General features: G+C 37.1%; 2 protein-coding genes across 7 annotated transcripts in view; one reads left to right on the top strand and one right to left on the bottom strand.

Moving 5' to 3' along the window:
- PRKAA2 (protein kinase AMP-activated catalytic subunit alpha 2) overlaps positions 1–10,391 on the top strand; it is a 79,347-nt gene extending 68,956 nt beyond the window's left edge. For both annotated transcript variants that reach the window (XM_019957386.2, XM_070786466.1), the window contains 2 exons: positions 1,222–1,348; positions 2,607–10,391. In XM_019957386.2, coding sequence (XP_019812945.1) covers positions 1,222–1,348; positions 2,607–2,845 — 366 coding nt within the window. In that variant the 3' untranslated portion in view covers positions 2,846–10,391. The remainder of the gene's footprint in view (positions 1–1,221; positions 1,349–2,606) is intronic.
- The window catches only part of FYB2 (FYN binding protein 2), a 129,353-nt gene continuing 122,433 nt past the window's right edge, over positions 10,148–17,067 (bottom strand). For all 5 annotated transcript variants that reach the window (XM_070786462.1, XM_019957384.2, XM_070786464.1 and 2 more), the window contains one exon: positions 10,148–16,558. In XM_070786462.1, coding sequence (XP_070642563.1) covers positions 16,546–16,558 — 13 coding nt within the window. In that variant the 3' untranslated portion in view covers positions 10,148–16,545. The remainder of the gene's footprint in view (positions 16,559–17,067) is intronic.

The raw sequence follows: 17,067 nt of genomic DNA, 5'->3' as shown, positions 1-17,067 counted from the left end.
GTATCTTTTACCCTTGTTCTTTCTTAAGGACTGTGAATGTACTTTTAAGGGAAGAAAAACATATTCAAACATACCATGTAAATATTCATTTGACATGTTTTTATTTCATTATTTGTATATGGAATGAATAAACAATAGTGAAGGTGAAAATTGCTCAGTCATGTCTCTCTTTGTGACCCCATGGACTATACAGTCCATGGAATTCTCCAGGCCAGAATACTGGAGGGGGTGGCCTTTCCCTTCTCCAGGGGATTTTCCCAATCCAGGGATCAAACCCAGGTCTCCCACATTGCAGGTGGATTCTTTACCAGCTGAGACACAAGGAAAGTCCAGGAAGACTGGAGTGGGTAGCGTATCCCTTCTCCAGCGATCTTCCTGACCCAGGAATCAAACCGGGGTCTCCTGCATCGCAGGCAGATGCTTTACCAACTGAGCAATGAGGGAATAAACAATAATATTTCCTTAATACCATTTAAGGAATATCTCCATTTTCTGAACCAGTTTTATTGAGTTAGTTAAAAAAGACATGTTAGTGTCTTTAAAAGTCCTTATTGAGAAATTTTTGGAACTAATTTGATAAGGTATTTTGAAAACTAGAATTTTCTTTATCTGAGTTGCAGTTTTATTATCCTCAAAAGGCAAATAATACCTTCCTCACAAGATTACTATGATACTTAAACTTTGTGACAGTACCTATTAACAGAGCCTGATTCAAACCATTAACATGTTATATCTCCTTTTTCTGTCTGTTCTATATTCACAGTTAAAGGTATTCAAATTGAGACAGGGAAACCAAAATATTTTGGCAGCCAAAATATGGTTTAGAGTGGAGGCGTGTCTGGAAAGAAGGCTAGACTCTTAGAGTCTCTGAGTTCCCTTTCAATTTTAATTGCTGTACATAGTACTGTTGAAAGCGAAAGTCAGTCAGTCATGTCCAACCCTTTGCGACCCCGTGAACTGTAGCCTGCCAGGCTCCTCTGTCCATGGAATTCTCCAGGCAAGAATACTGCGGTGGGTAGCAGTTTCCCACACAGTACTGTTAGTGGGGATTAAATAAATACTAAACTACTATGTAATGTAAACAATGATTCAGAAATTTGTTCTCTACCCCACTCCTTCCAATTATTTGTTTAGATATTATTCTTTGCAATAAAAATAATGGAAATATTTTATAGTTTTTTATTTGGAATGTTTTTCCATAAAGAAGATTTTTCATTTTAGGTAGTGAATGCATACCATCTACGTGTAAGAAGAAGAAATCCAGTGACTGGCAATTATGTGAAAATGAGCTTACAGCTGTACCTGGTTGACAACAGAAGCTATCTTTTGGACTTTAAAAGCATTGATGGTAAGGAAGCCATGCAAGCATGAGCTCTGAGAAGATAAAACTTGGCACTAGTTGACAAGATGTTAAATCATCTCAAAGACATGGTGGGTAGTCTTCTATACTGGTTTTTAGTAACCTAGATTTAACTAAGAATGTGAGTGAAACAAAAAGGATTGAAGATGAGGAAAATCTCTAATCTAGCACTTCTTCTGGAGAAGTGCTTCCTCATTTAAAAAAAGAGTCATTTAAAGTGTTGACTGTGGAGGAAAATAAGGAATAATAGGGAAATAATTTTTACCTACAATTAGCTGAATTAGGCTCTTTGTCACACTTCTCCTTTCATATTTTATCAGTAAGCATTATAATATCTAAAATTCCCTGTTGATTAGCTTCTTTTATCTTGGGTGGCCATGGTGTCCAGATAGGCCTCTCCTGGGATTTGGGTTGGATTTTATGCCCATGGCCATCCAAGAGGCAAAGGAGTCAGGGGAGGTGGTCACGTCCAAGGATCTAGTATGAGTCGAGAGTCATACTTGGCTGAGCAAATGTGCTTATTCTGCTCAGAGGCCCAAGTGGGATGTGAGCAGAATAAACCAAGGGTCCACTGCTGGATGGAATCAGAGGAAAACTGAGTTCAGAGTTAAAGAAGCTATTTTCAACAGTTTATTCTTAAACTGCCATAAACTATAGCTGTGTCTATATGGTCCCTAGAACACCTTTATCAAAATTACCCAGAGTTCTTATTAAAATGCAGATTCTTGGGAACTCTCCCAAACCTAGCAAATCTGAATCTCTGGAGATGGGTCCTTGGGAAACTGGGAATCAGCATTTTTAACAAGATTTCCTTTGCCCCTTCCGCCAGGCAATTGCAGTGTGCTCTGAAGAATCAGTGCAATTGTAATTTCTGTTTTTATCTTAATTATTTTTTGTTGTTGTTTATACACTGCAAGAAAATAATCCTCCAAAGGTGTGCTTTCTTCAGATAAAAGGGTGTCAGGAAACTTTGACTTCAAGGTTACTGTCAAACAGTATGTTGAGAAGGATTCAGGCATCACATTTTGACTGTGTGGCAGTGTTACAGTTGGACAGTGATGTCCTTCACAGTCAGGAGGGAAAAGGTTTTGCCACCCCTACTCCTAAAACCCTGCAACATGACATTGGCTCCCAGGATGCCCTAGCTCAGATGTGTTCACTTAATATTCTGAATAAGATACCTTCATAGGAAGGGCTAGGGCGAATACACTGTTCATGTAAATTGCTTTTCTTTGGTCCATTTCAGATGAGGTGGTGGAGCAGAGGTCTGGTTCCTCAACACCTCAGCGGTCCTGTTCTGCTGCTGGCTTACACAGACCACGGTCCAGTTTGGATTCTGTAACTGCGGAGGGCCATTCACTCTCTGGCTCTCTCACGGGCTCTTTGACCGGAAGCATGTCGTCCTCTGTCTCACCTCGCCTGGGCAGTCACACCATGGATTTTTTTGAAATGTGTGCCAGTCTGATCACTACTTTAGCACGCTGATGATCTTTCCCTAGTTTTTTTTCTTTCTGTTATTGCACTGTGAAAATCAGATATATTCTTTAAATTATTATTTTACTTATGGATATCACATATTCTGAAGTACTGGTTGAGAGCCGTGACTGTCTTCAGGGGACACAGTACCATTGAAATTTACTGAAAAGAAAAAGTCTGACATCTTATTTACTGTAGACATCTGTAATTCTGTTTTGCCTATTATAAATTCACATAGGCAGTATCTTTAATATGTGAACACTCATGATTATTGTTAACCTGAAATTGTGGACTCACTACAGATGATTAATATACCTTTACTGGTGAACCATCTCAGTCAACAGGTGGTTTGGCAACATCTTGCTTTACTGTTTAGTGTAGGTAAATCCAGTTTGCTTCCTAAATTTCAGCAGGTTTTAAGCTGTGTTTATGCACAAGATTTAAAAATAACATATATATTAGTAAGATAGTATTTAAATGTTGAAATCTTAAGAGCCAGATCCCCCTCCCCCAAATTTTAGAACCAAATTCTAGCAGTTTCTGCAGATATTGCCCAGTGTTCAACAGAAGGACTGTGGTCCTGAGACAGGTAATGGTCATTTCCAAGTTCCTTCAAAACAGCTATAACCAACCAGAGGCTTTATCTTGAGATTTTCCTGAATAACATATATAAGAGCCTTCAAGGTTCTACTCAGTACTGGAACATCTGGAGTTACAACTTTTGTCTTTTTCATAAACTTGTATCATTTTACAACATGCCTTCAAAGTCTACCTTTCTCAAGTTCTTTTTCACTGTATTTATTTTTGTACTCCACCAAGCATGATAAAATAGTTAAAAGAAACAAAGCAAAATGTCAACAGTCCCTTAGAGAGAACTCTTATCTCTGGTCTCTTCCTGTGTGTAGTGGTAAGGAGTGTGTGTGCCTGTCCTTTTGCATCCTGTAATGCCAGTTACTCATCAGAAGTTTGCTATTGTAGTCACCCCGCTCCCTCACCTCCCCTGATCACCTTTGTCTTTGTTTATTGTTTGATCCTTAGTGGCTGATGGGCTTAGTTTTGAAATCTTCTCTGGTTCTCTTTCTTTGTTCTACATCTTGGTTGCTAGCCATCCAATTTGAAACACTGTTCTGGCCCTAAGGGCTTTTCTATACTTCCAAAGCTTGGTAGGCTTGTGACCTTCACCGTTGAACCTGTTAGGGCAGGGAAGCCTTAAACATTCAAAAAAATTCTCTCTTGAATAAATATGTATGTTGTTTACATATATACATATATGTATTTGTATACCAGTGCTTTTAAAGGAAAACCAAACTTTTATTTTTGGCTTTGTGCAAGTTTTTTTCAGGCTTAAAAAAAAAAAAAAAACCCTATATAAAAAGCAGGGTAGATAATAGCCCATTGATTATATTGTTTTAGTAAAAAATATTTAATTTTTAAATTATGTGTAATTTATCTAATTTGTATTTATTCATCTTATTCAATATGTTGTAATTAACAGTCTCATTCACCTGACTTACCCTAGAAATGATTAAGTGATTAAGCTCTTGAAAACAAAAAGTGAACACTTCCTTGACAGGTTTTTGTCTCTTTGCCAAAAAAAAATGTGTTTTCTACCAAGAAGCAAATGAGAATGTTAAACCAAATTTCTCTTGGGTTTGGGAAAGACAAGTATGTCTGTCTTTAAAGAGTTTTGAGTCAGGAGTTTGCAGTGTGTCACATAATATTGTTTAGCAGAACTTTAAAAAATGGTATTACATAACTTTTAAGTATGACTTAATATCAAAATACAAGGAATCCTTGTTTGGCAATTTGAGAAAGAGAGTGGGGTTGCAGTTAAGGTGTTTTTTTTAACCTTTGAAATATTGCCATCTAGTGGCATCAAAATAAACTTTTTTGTGTATATTTTTATAGGGATAAGCAGTCCTGCTGCATTAATCTTGATGTATATATACATCTGGCAAAATTTTGGCCCCAACAAATGTGTAAATACCTCTTTTGGAAAACACAGGGCCACCTCATAATATTTACCTGTTAATGGGATGACCTTCAAAATAATCTGACTCCTTACTCCCAATGACAAAATCCCTAATAATTTTGAAGGCAGAGAAACAGTAGGAAGGAATCCAGTGGCATTTTAACTTCCTTAGTTTAATAAATCAGATGTTAGAAACATATTAAAATTGATTTATATAGTTATCATGTTTTTTAAAGTTAAAAAAGTATTTACTTTTTTTTCATTCTTGCCAGTATTTATGAATATCTACATTTCGATAGCTATGTGTTTTCAGAGAACCAAGGGTCACAGTTTGGGTTCTTGTGTGCTGAAGTTTTGAGAGACAGCTCTTCTGTGAATGTAGATGGTGTAATACATTGGTCTGCAGAGAGAGGATTACAGGAGGCTCAGTCCAGCGTAATAGGTCTAGAACATTTTCATAGGAGTCTCTTTGCTGCTCATGCAGGGCGAGGGAAAGAATCAGTTGCTAAATTCCCATATTTCAGTCTTGTAACCTGGATGAGTGTGGATGTGGTATGTGGTAGACAGACCGGGGGTAGGAACACTTTCTTCATGCTATGATTTTGAAGGAGAACTCTATTATTAGGCTACAGATAAAGTCTTAGCTATGTCATGGAAATGGAGTCCATAGTGGTTCTAGAACGGCATTTCTGAAACTGCATTCTGTGAGATGCTCTGCAGAAAGGGGGTTTCATTGAGCAAGTCTGATAAATGAAACATGTTGCTCTCCTGCTTGAAGATGACAAAGGATGTGATCATTAAAGACTTTGACCAGTTCTTCTGTGGAAAAAGAAAATCATTTAAATTTGTTTAATCTTGCTTTGTCCAAATTAATTTAAACATTGTTTTAAACTTACTATCCCCTGGGAGGAAAAGCATATTCAGAAAATATGATTTTAAGAAAATTATTTACCAGGTTGCCATAATTAGGTAGATAAAAATAAAACTAAGATTTCATTTGCTCTTATCAGTTGTTGGAGAGACTCTGATTCAAAATCAGAATTATTTTAACCAGTATACATATTCATCTTGAGCGAACAATGGGTTAATGGAATTTTGCATGCCTACAACTTATTTCATAGCACTTTGACTGTCTAAATCAGGTTTGGTATTTTGTGGAGAGCAAAATTTATTCTTTTTTGTGTTGAATGGATAACTGAAAAACCTTAAATAAGATTACTTCTAAAAATGGTGTAAGAGACTAGTGACTAATGCTTTGGCTCAATGGGTAATGAGTCAATAGCTTTGATTCCTTCTTTCAGAAAGTGTAATCAGTGAACATTTCTGAACACTTTTATATAAGAAGACACCAAATTTAGACCTAATTCCAGTTATTCTTCAATGAAGGAACAAACAACATCCCAAATTACATATGTAGGGTGGGAGGCAAGACTATTACAAGTTGGGCTTTTGTTTTGATCAACAGACTTTTGAAACACTTTTGTAACCTCTGGTGTTTGCATTCCTTGATACTTGCTAGCCGTAAAGAGAATCCAGGAGCCTAAATTATTCGGAAGTAACAGTATTCCATGTCAGGCAATTGGCTATATGTAGTGCAGACAGGTCTCCCCTTTCCTTTCTGCAAATAGGTTTCCTATGACAGTTACATAATCCTGGGCTTGCTTTCTCTTATTCCCTAGCCAGTTTGTACTCAGGGAATACAAATTGATTTTTATATTAGATAAGACATAATTGAGAAAATAATCATAGACAACTGTTACAGATTCTTTGACTATTTGGATTTATCTGAAAATGTACATTTTATTGAATTAATCTAAGCAATGTACCTTCGATTTTATAAACTAAATGATCTTGGAATCTGCCTGCCAGAGGCATTGCATCTTTGTCTCTTCACTGATTAATAATTTAAAATCTTGTTAATGACTGTGAAATCTAGGTATCTAAATGCTAGACATATTCACAGTTTTGTCTGTTTTTATTTCTTTTTAAAAGACCTCCACATTTTCAGTTTGGCATTTCTTTACCTGATACTTTTGTCACTCTGTGACTTTTTAAATAGAGAATGTACTTTTTTAAAATAATAGATCTCAGAGACTCTAAAATTCTGGATGAGGGATCTGTGCAATTTGTTTGTAAGTCACATCCTGTGTTGGGCCTCATTTTTATAACCTCTGAAGTGGAAGGGATAGCTTAAAAGACCTCTGGATTACCTTTGAGCTTTAAAATTGTCTCTTCTCTGCCTTTTCATATGATTTGTATTAGCGTTCACTTTTTACATGCTGAGAGATTGTATACTGATGTGAATGATATACATTTGCTTGGCTTGGTGTTTTGAAGACACATACTTGAATGTTTTTCTAAACACAGCTGCCCCCCTGGAATACAAATGAGAAAATCATCCAGAAAACCAAATATGTTAAAATATTAATAGCATGTATGTATACTTTCCATAAAGCAAAAGATGACAAATTTGGAGTGATGGAAGTGTTCCATACATCTTAATGGTGATTGTGGCTCAGCTGATAAAGAATCCGCCTGCAATGCAGGAGACCTGGGTTCGATCCCTGGATTGGGAAGATCCCCTGGAGAAGGAAAAGGCTACCCACTCCAGTATTCTGGCCTGGAGAATTTCATGGACAGTATAGTCCATGGGGTCGCAAAGAGTTGGACACAACTGAGCAACTTTCATGTCACTTTAGATCCAGAGACCCTCCATATCTATTAATTTATTTAATACATTACAATCACCTTGTGTGTTAATGATTTTCCAAATGAGAAAGCAGGACCAGAAAGCTTTTCACAAGCTTTAATGCCATATAATGTTCAATGATGATCACTTTATGTGCCCCCTTCCCTTGGGGGAAACAGTCTGAATCACTGAAACATCTTAGTAGTTAAATAATAAACACAGAAGCATTGCTTTCAAGTCTTAGAGTGACATGAAGTAGTCTTAATATTTTTTAGTTTATTTGAATGAGTTGATTGTACTAACTAGATGTGTTTATGATTATATTGATTTTTGTTAAGTACTTCTAAGTTATTGAGGGTGCTTAAAACTACTGAAGAAACTTTTTAGGCCATGATTCTCCCTTTATTTATGTGATTCTTGTAGCACAGTGCTTTTTAAAAAAGTAAAACCAGCCCCAACTCCTATCTTAAATTATCATTTTTTACTATTAAATTAGGCTTATCTAAATTTCATATACAAATTGGTAATTTTTCATTTCATATGCATATTAGATGATAAGATACTATTCTCATAGAGTATATTTCTATTCACAAACTACCAAGTATTATCAACTTGATACAGATTCTTCCAGACCTTACAGAAATTTGAAATGTAATTTATGTTTGAGCTCTTAAGAGTATATCTTATTTACACAAGTTGCTGGCATCCTTACCAGCCTTTTCCATATACAATTATAATGCATTTGATGCCACTGAACAGTAATAACATGAAGAACAGGACCCACAGTGTAGACCAGATTAAGTTTTAATTCAGCTTTTTCAGCCATAACCTGATAAGAATCAGGCTGGGTCTAGAAGTGATCAGACTGTGGGACTGTGTTAATGTTGTGAGTCAGTGTTTACTGCCGGCGTTGCACAGCAATGCCAGTTTGCAGCCATGGTTGTGTATGTGACTTTCTGTAACTACTGTTTATATATAAAACAGTCCAGATGTTATGGAAGTAGCTCATGGTTTTATCTGGACAAACAGGGTATGTAAATTTAAGTTACATTTGAAAAAGTGCAATTAAGGAAATCCTAGCATAGGAGGCTCTTTGGAGGAAAAAGTGAAGTATTTATAGGACATGCTAGCATGACAACACTTTTAAACATATACAGAATTTTGACAAGGTTCATACAGTGTGAATTTTTTAATTCAAGGTTTGCTACTTTGTGTTGATTTATAATTTCAAGGAAGGAATAGGAACATTCTACCCAAGGAGAACTGCACAGTTAATTTTTTGCTGTTAATTTAAGCTTGCACTTTTCACAAGTAAAAGTCCTTTTTAAATTTTGTTACAAATAAAAACCATTTTTCTAGACAGGTAATGGTTTCCTAATGTGGAAAAGAGAAATAGATCCCACTAAAAAAGCAAAACACCTTAATTAATTGTGCCTTCTCTCTTAAATTGTAGGAATAATAATTAGTTAAAAACTTATTTAAACTCGTTTTTGCCCTGACTCCCCTCATTTGTACTTGCCCGTCCCTCCACAGTTGCACTGTTTTCGCCTGTTTGCTGTCGGTTCCTTTGGCCAGACCTCACTGTCACTGTCAGAAATTGTTCACCAGGTGTGTCTGTTTATGTCGCTTCACTTTTTCAGTCACCTTGGTAAAAGTTTGGCTGCCTTCTCATGGCTTTAAAATGAAAGTAATGAATAGCAATCTTTATATTTCAACCCTTTAAAAAGTTTGTAAAGGAAAGAAATAATGCAGAGCAAAGAACAAAATCTAATTTGGAATCTGATTCTCAGTTTGGCTGCTGTGGCAGCAGCAGGTCATTTAACCTCATTTAATGTTTTCATCTATAAAATATGGGTATAACCTACCTCACAGATATGTGTGAGAAACTGTTTGGAGGCCCTTGTTTAAATACAGGGTTTATCATCATATTTAATGTAAATCCCTTTTTTTTTTAATAGATATCGTTGATACTGATAGGATGAGTATCTTGATTTTAGGTAAGTTATGTGGTAAGAATGTAGAAGAATGTTTAGGAACACAATTTCACAAATTATGGTATTCTTATTTTTAAGTGACTTTTGAAATTTCTTGAAAATATCAAATATTCAAATATTAAATTCGTCTTTTGTTGCGAGAGATATTCAGAACTTCTTAATATGTTGGCTGAAGATGCCTTAACATACCAAATTACAGCTTTTTCTCGAGACTACTCACAAATATCTATGGTTGTACAATGTTTTGAGTGTTTAATGTAAAATTGTTATAGAACTGTGAACTCTGAGCATAGTAATTGTTAATATTGTTTTAGGAAGAATGCTTGTATTCTATATCATATATGCTTAAATAGACAGTGACTTTGGAGTGCAACAAACAAAACTGAAAGTTGACAGCCATTAGGCTGTTGTGTCCATGACAATCATAAGAAAATATAAGATTGGATATTGTTCAAAAAAATTTCAAGAACATCTTTAGGAAAAAAAGTTCCATAGGCTGATATATTTACCCATCAAAGCACTTGATTACAAATCTAGTAAGATAATTTTTTAAACTGTTAAAATTGGGATCATGTTTTATAATTCATTTAAAAAATGGAAAAAAAAAAAAGACCAGACTCTTAGTGCTTTTGTGTTTTAATAACCATAGATGCAAATTTCAGTTTTGTTATATATATATATTTTTCTTTTGTGAATGTTAAATGATCAGTGGAAGGATCTGTCTTCCAGCAACTGTGTGCTATGGGTGTCCTCTTAAATTATACAGCATTTCATAGTTACAGGTTCTCCCTAGTTAATATTTGCACTGTATAAGCTCACAGGTAACAAACACAAAAGAGAAATGATTGCTTCCAAGCTTTTTTTCACAAAATCAAATTAAAGTCTCTGGTTAATTTGAAAGCTCTTTTGTTTCTATTCAGTCATTGATACTCTGCATGTCAATTAACAGTTTGCAGCCAAAGCTGTTGTAGAACTTGGTTGCCTCTAACCCCTTGGAGACTCCATACCATCTGTCCACTTCTGTCTTCCTCGTTCTGCACTGTAGTCTCTAACTTTAGCCACTGTATTAGTTTCCTATTGCTGCCATAAGAAGTTACTATAAACTTGGTGACATAACACAAATTTATTATCTTACAGTTCTGTAAGTCAGAAGTTTGGTGGGCTTAGCTGGTGTTTCAGTATCAAGTCAACACAGGCTGACAACCACAGCAGCAGTAGGGAAAAGCTCTGGGCAGAATCTGTTTCAAGGCTTATTCAAGTTGGTGGTGAGTTCAGTTCCATGCTGCTATGGGACTACAGGCCCGTTTCCCTTCTGGCTCTTCACTGGGAATCACTTGCAGTTTCTAGAGACCAGCATCATTGCCTGGTCCATGGCCCCTTTCATCCTCAAAGCGAGTAACATTTACTGCCTGGTCCATGGCCCCTTTCATCCTCAAAGCAAGTAACAGACATTTACTGCCTGGTCCATGGCCCCTTTCATCCTCAAAGTGAGTAACAGACATTTCCTGCCTCTTCTTCACTATATCTCTGACTGGCTGACTGTTCTGGTTGTCAGGGTCCATGCTATTAAATAGGGCTCACTTGAATAATCTCCCTATTTTAAGGTCAACCGGTAAGCAAACTTAATTTCATGTAAAAAGTTCCTTTTTCCCAAGTCACATAACATATTTATAGGTATTAAAGCCAGGATAAGAAGATTACTGAAGCCAAAATTCTGCTTATCATAGGAGAGGAAGGCAAAGGCCTAGACGACTTGAGGCTTACAGCAGCGTTTTAGACTGCAGGCTGCTGAGAATAGAGAACAATGTAGATGTGGTCCTATGTGCTTATGATGGTCACCTCCCATATACTTTCTGAAAAACATCCAAGTTGAGATTTATAAGATTTCTATTTGCTTCCTCAAACGTCTGTACTTTTCTGATTTCCTACAATAAGCATCTATTACCTTTACACTTTAGGAAATAAAGGGAAAAGGTATTCAGTAACAAAAACAAACATGTTCTCTTCAAATTTTGGATAAAGAAAATAGAACTCTTATAAATCTCAACTTGGATGTTTTTCAGAAAGTATACGGGAGGTGACCATCATAAGCACATCAGACCACATCTACATTGCTTGTTCTCTATTCTCAAAAGCCATCAGTGTCCAAACTGTTGAAACCCTGAAGTCTTATCCCTGTTACCCAGAAACAACCACTTCTTAGCAATTTGTCTTTATGTATTGACTTTTTTCTCTTCCTCTTCTTCCCTCTAGAATCCTATGTTTTAAAAGTTGTGAACATATGTGGGAGAGGCCCTGCTGGAGAGAATGCTAAGGCGGCTTGGAAGACCAGGTGTGTCAGAGGTACTGGAAAGGAGGAAGGGACAGCTCTGTCGGTGCATGTTAGCAGGTTGCTGCTGGCCTGGCCTATACATGAATGAGGGTATCGTTAACCTCTGTTAGGTTCGGGTCCCTTTGCAAACTGTCTTTTTCTCTGACAGAGTGTTGTCATCTCTAATGATATCTTTTGATACAAAATTAAAAAGTTAAATAGAAACTCAGTCTTTCCATTGAAATGTTTTGCTAGATTAGGGTTTCTAGGAGACAGATGACATCTGCTTGAAACATCACTGAAATTATAATGTTTGCATTAAGGGACTCTGTAGATTAATAGCATTGAAACTGAACTTCACACACTGTGATTTAAAGAATGGAAGGAATGTGGCTGATCATGAAATAGAAATAACTACTTGATGTGGATGGAATGTTTTTCCTAAAAATGTATTCCATATCAGTAGTTATTAGGTATTTGTTTAAATTAGACCAAATGGTTTATACTTTAAAAACATAGAAAAGTGTTGTTTCAAAAACCTGTTAAGTATTTCTATGTAAAAATCTTATATCCTAGCCATTCTTTTTTTTTTTAAGCTTGGATTATTTTATTAACATCTTCAGTTCAGTCGCTCAGTCATGTCCGATTCTTTGCGACCCCATGAATCGCAGCACGCTAGGCCTCCCTGTGCATCACCAACTCCCGGAGTTCACTCAAACTCACGTCCATCGAGTCGGTGATGCCATCCAGACATCTCATCCTCTGTCCCCTTCTCCTCCTGCCCCGAATCCGTCCCAGCATCAGAGTCTTTTCCAATGAGTCAACCCTTCGCATGAAGTGGCCAAAGTATTGGAGTTTCAGCTTCAGCATCAGTCCTTCCAAAGAACACCCAGGGCTGATCTCCTTCAGAATGGACTGGTTGGATCTCCTTGCAGTCCAAGGGACTCTCAAGAGTCTTCTCCAACACCACAGTTCAAAAGCATCGATTCTTCAGTGCTCAGCTTTCTTCACAGTTCAACTCTCACATCCATACATGACCACTGGAAAAACCATAGCCTTGCCAACCTTTGTTGGCAAAGTAATGTCTCTGCTTTTGAATATGCTATCTAGGTTGGTCATAACTTTCTTTCCAAGGAGTAAGCGTCTTTTAATTTCATGGCTGCAGTCACCATCTGCAGTGATTTTGGAGCCCAAAAAAACAAAGTCTGACACTGTTTCCCCATCTATTTCCCATGGAGTGATGGGACCAGATGCCATGATCTTAGTTTTCTGAATGTTGAGCTTAAAGCGAACTTTTTCACTCTCCTCTTTCACTTTCATCAAGAGGCTTTTTAGTTCCTCTTCACTTTCTGCCATAAGGGTGGTGTCATCTGCATATCTGAGGTTATTGATATTTCTCCCGGCAATCTTGATTCCAGCTTGTGCTTCTTCCAGCCCAGCGTTGCTCATGACATACTCTGCATCTTAGTATCATCCAATTTTAACAGAATTCACTGAAACCAACATGCTTCTTTTTCATTATATGATTTTTATCCTCTTTTCTTGGCTAGTAGATTTACTAGCATAAAAGATTTCTTACTAAATTGTAGTGACTCTTGTGCTATCCCATGGACTGCAGCCCACTATGCTCCTCTCTGTACATGGGATTTCCCAGGCAAGAATACTGGAGTGGGTTGTCATTTCCTTCTCTGAGGAGTAACGATGACAGTTTTCCCCTAACAATATTTCTGGTAGCCCTGGGGTCCATTGGAAGTGGCTGCACTGCTTAGGAAATAGAGCAGATGGCCTGATGCACCTAAGGTCACCTTGGATTGGTTACGAGGCCATATCACACCCACAGGGTTATGCAGTGATGTACACATCAGCCTTTTTGCCTTGATCTTCCTTACAGATGATTTTCTGAATTTAAGAGGTAGAGATATCCTAGCCATTCTTTCAAGTCTTAATTTCCAAAACCTGTTTTTGTGTTCAGCATCTTCCAACTTCACAAAAGGCCAGGTACTAAAATAACCACACTTATACAGTATTTTGTATTAAGGGTTTTAGGACACTTATTTATTTATATTATTACATTACAGCCTGACAACAATGCTGAGAAGTGGACAAGGTGAGTGCTATTAGCGCTGCTTTACTGATGAGGAAATAAGAGACTCAGAGCTAAGCCATGGACGCAGAATACAAGGCCATGCCACGAGACAGAACGTGAATGGGACAGAGCTGTGTCAGGTGAAATCGAGTCCCACTGTCACCTCAGATCTAAGGTCATGTTTTGGTGAGGTGGCAAGAGTGATACGTAGGTTTTGGTCCTCTTTCGTATAGGATTATTGCATGAATGGTCTCTGCTCAGCACAGCCTTGCACTCCCTCTCACTGAGCTTGGGCCACACCTGTCCTAGTCTCCTACAGTGCCCACAGTGTGGGAGAGGGCTACAGTTGCCTGGCTGCCCTGCCTCTCAGAGTAGTAAATTTCATCCAGGGAGGTTAGCGGGGGTACAAGCAGAAATATATTCCCAGTCTTTGGTGTCAGCCTTAATCTCATCTCCCAAAAAAGAAATTTCATCATCACGTCTCAATTCTGTTTCTCTCTTACCTCTCCCTCTAATGGGGCTCCTGTACTGTATATACTTCTATTGTGGCTGTCTTAAATTAAGGTCTAGTGCTCTTTTGCCTTGAATATCGCAAAGATGACTAGTCTCTCCTCGTTCTTATCTGTCATCCATAATCAGTCACCCATATTGCTGTGATTTTTTTTCCCTTTTTTCTCTAGACATCTGGTGTTGTCTTCCTGCTTAAGACCGCTGGATGGTTCCTACTCTCTAGAGGAAAAAGTCCAAGTGACCTCTGTTACATTCTAGCCCTGGCTTACCCCATTTCAGCTCTTGCTACTTCCTACCAGATAGACTAGACTCCTTCTACTTTGAATTTCTTCCTAGTCACCAGGGAGAGCATCAACCTCTCTGTGTCTTGTCCAGCAAATATATTATGTTTAAAGACCCAGTTTCAGTGTCACCTATATGTTGTTATAACTGTTATTTGTAATAATCTCTCCACCTATTTTCCTCTCTAAGCCCTATGAATAATTTTGATACTTTTCATCTGGAATAAGCTTGGCCTTTCTTGGCACATGCCATTTGCAACAAGAAAAAAAAGATAAAAGAACCTAGAAGCTTAAAAAATAGTGTCACAGTATAGAGGATGAGGCCGTGGATCATGCCCTTGAAGGTCAGGGTCACCCTGCCTAACGTGCCATGTACATCATTTGAAAAATAGAATGTTATTTACAGCTCAGCTTATTTTTACTCTCTGTAAGTAAAAATACTTATAAATAATTTTAATACATATTAAGTCATAAACAAAATATCCTGTTGTCTAAAGTAAAAAATGGTTATTTTAAACTGATACAGTGTATAATTTAAATGTTTAAACATATTTAGGCAATTCTCAAAATGTTGGGTGAATTTAGGAAAAAACTACTTTTCAGCATCCTATTCCCAACGAAACCAATTTTTGGCAACATTTGTTAGATTTTTAGTTTTATGATAAAAATCAATGTAGAAATGTCCTCTTGCTTTAGGATTATACCTGAAATTGGAGTATTTGAAAGATGTTGGTTACACTATTTACTTTTCAGAATTAAATTACACCCAATTTAAATGCACATCTTCTTGAAATTATAAACACTCATGTACTAATATTAGAAGCATTAGAAGCAAACTAACCATCTGCACAACTGACTAGGTGCCATAAGGCGTGATTTCTAACTTTGGACATGGCTCATTAAACAAGTGCTCAAATGCCAACTCACACTGTTTCACATTTTGAGCCAGCAGTGAAATACATACTGAAATAGACATCGAAAGATAACTGTTTAGTAGTAAAACCAACATCTAAATGTGGAGGATTTTTCTTTTCTAAGTTGTTAACGAAAATTTCCACAGATTCCACCGTCTCATGCTGGCAACATAAACTAATGTAAAGCAGGGCTGAGACCTTAGAACTAAAAGCTTTTGATTTCTCCTTCATACTTGAATGAGATCCTTGCTGGGTACAATAATCTGGGCTGTAGGTTATTTTCTTTCATCATTTTAAGTATGTCTTGCCATTCCCTCCTGGCTTGAAGAGTTTCTATTCAAAGATCAGCTGTTATCCTTATGGGAATTCCCTTGTGTGTTATTTGTTGTTTTTCCCTTGCTGCTTTTAATATTTGTTCTTTGTGTTTGATCTTTGTTAATTTGATTAATATGTGTCTAGGGGTGTTTCGCCTTGGGTTTATCCTGTTTGGGACTCTCTGGGTTTCTTGGACTTGGGTGATTATTCCCTTCCCCATTTTAGGGAAGTTTTCAACTATTATATCCTCAAGTATTTTCTCATGGTCTTTCTTTTTGTCTTCTTCTTCTGGGACCCCTATGATTTGAATGTTGCAGCGTTTAATATTGTCCTGGAGGTCTCTGAGATTGTCCTCATTTCTTTTAATTCGTTTTTCTTTTATCCTCTCTGATTCATTTATTTCTACCATTCGATCTTCTAATTCACTAATCCTATCTTCTGCCTCTGTTATTCTACTATTTGTTGCCTCCAGAGTGTTTTTAATTTCATTTATTGCATTATTCATTATATATTGACTCTTTTTTATTTCTTCTAGGTCCTTGTTAAACCTTTCTTGCATCTTCTCAATCCTTGAGACCTTAGAACTAGTTCACACTTGAGCAGACCATACCATTTGATCTTGATCTCTCTAAGGTGATCAGACTTGTTGCCTGAGGGAAAAAAGGAGAAATAAACAAACACTTTGAAATACAGGCCCATGGAAGAGTAAGAGATTTGGGGAGGATTTCTTATTCAGTTTAATATTCTTATACTCCTTTTAAATGTTTACAAATATGCTCTATAGAGAAGTCTGATAACATACTCAGGAGTGGCAGACAAAAAAATTACTCTTCCAAGTAATCTTTATAGAAGAAAGAAAGAATTAGTTCTCAGTTGTGTCTGACTGTGACCCCATGGACTGTTGTAGCCCGCCAGGCTCCTCTGCCCATGGGATTCTCTAGTAAGAATACTGGAGTGGGTTGCCATTTCCTTCTGCAGGGGATCTTCCTGACACAGGGATTGGACCTGGGTCTCCCACATTGCAGGCGGATTGTTTACCATCTGAGCCACCAGGCAAGTGCTCCTTGTAGAATAGAGCATTGCATATTAAAAACTTTTCCTGAAGTACATATATGCAATAGTCTTTCCTTGAGACTCATGTACACAGTAATGTATTAAG

This window comes from Bos indicus, chromosome 3, assembly GCF_029378745.1.
Source record: "Bos indicus isolate NIAB-ARS_2022 breed Sahiwal x Tharparkar chromosome 3, NIAB-ARS_B.indTharparkar_mat_pri_1.0, whole genome shotgun sequence".
Classification (NCBI taxonomy): domain Eukaryota; kingdom Metazoa; phylum Chordata; class Mammalia; order Artiodactyla; family Bovidae; genus Bos; species Bos indicus.
The sequence above is the reverse complement of the archived record's forward strand: the minus strand, read 5'-3'. Positions and strand labels throughout refer to the sequence as shown.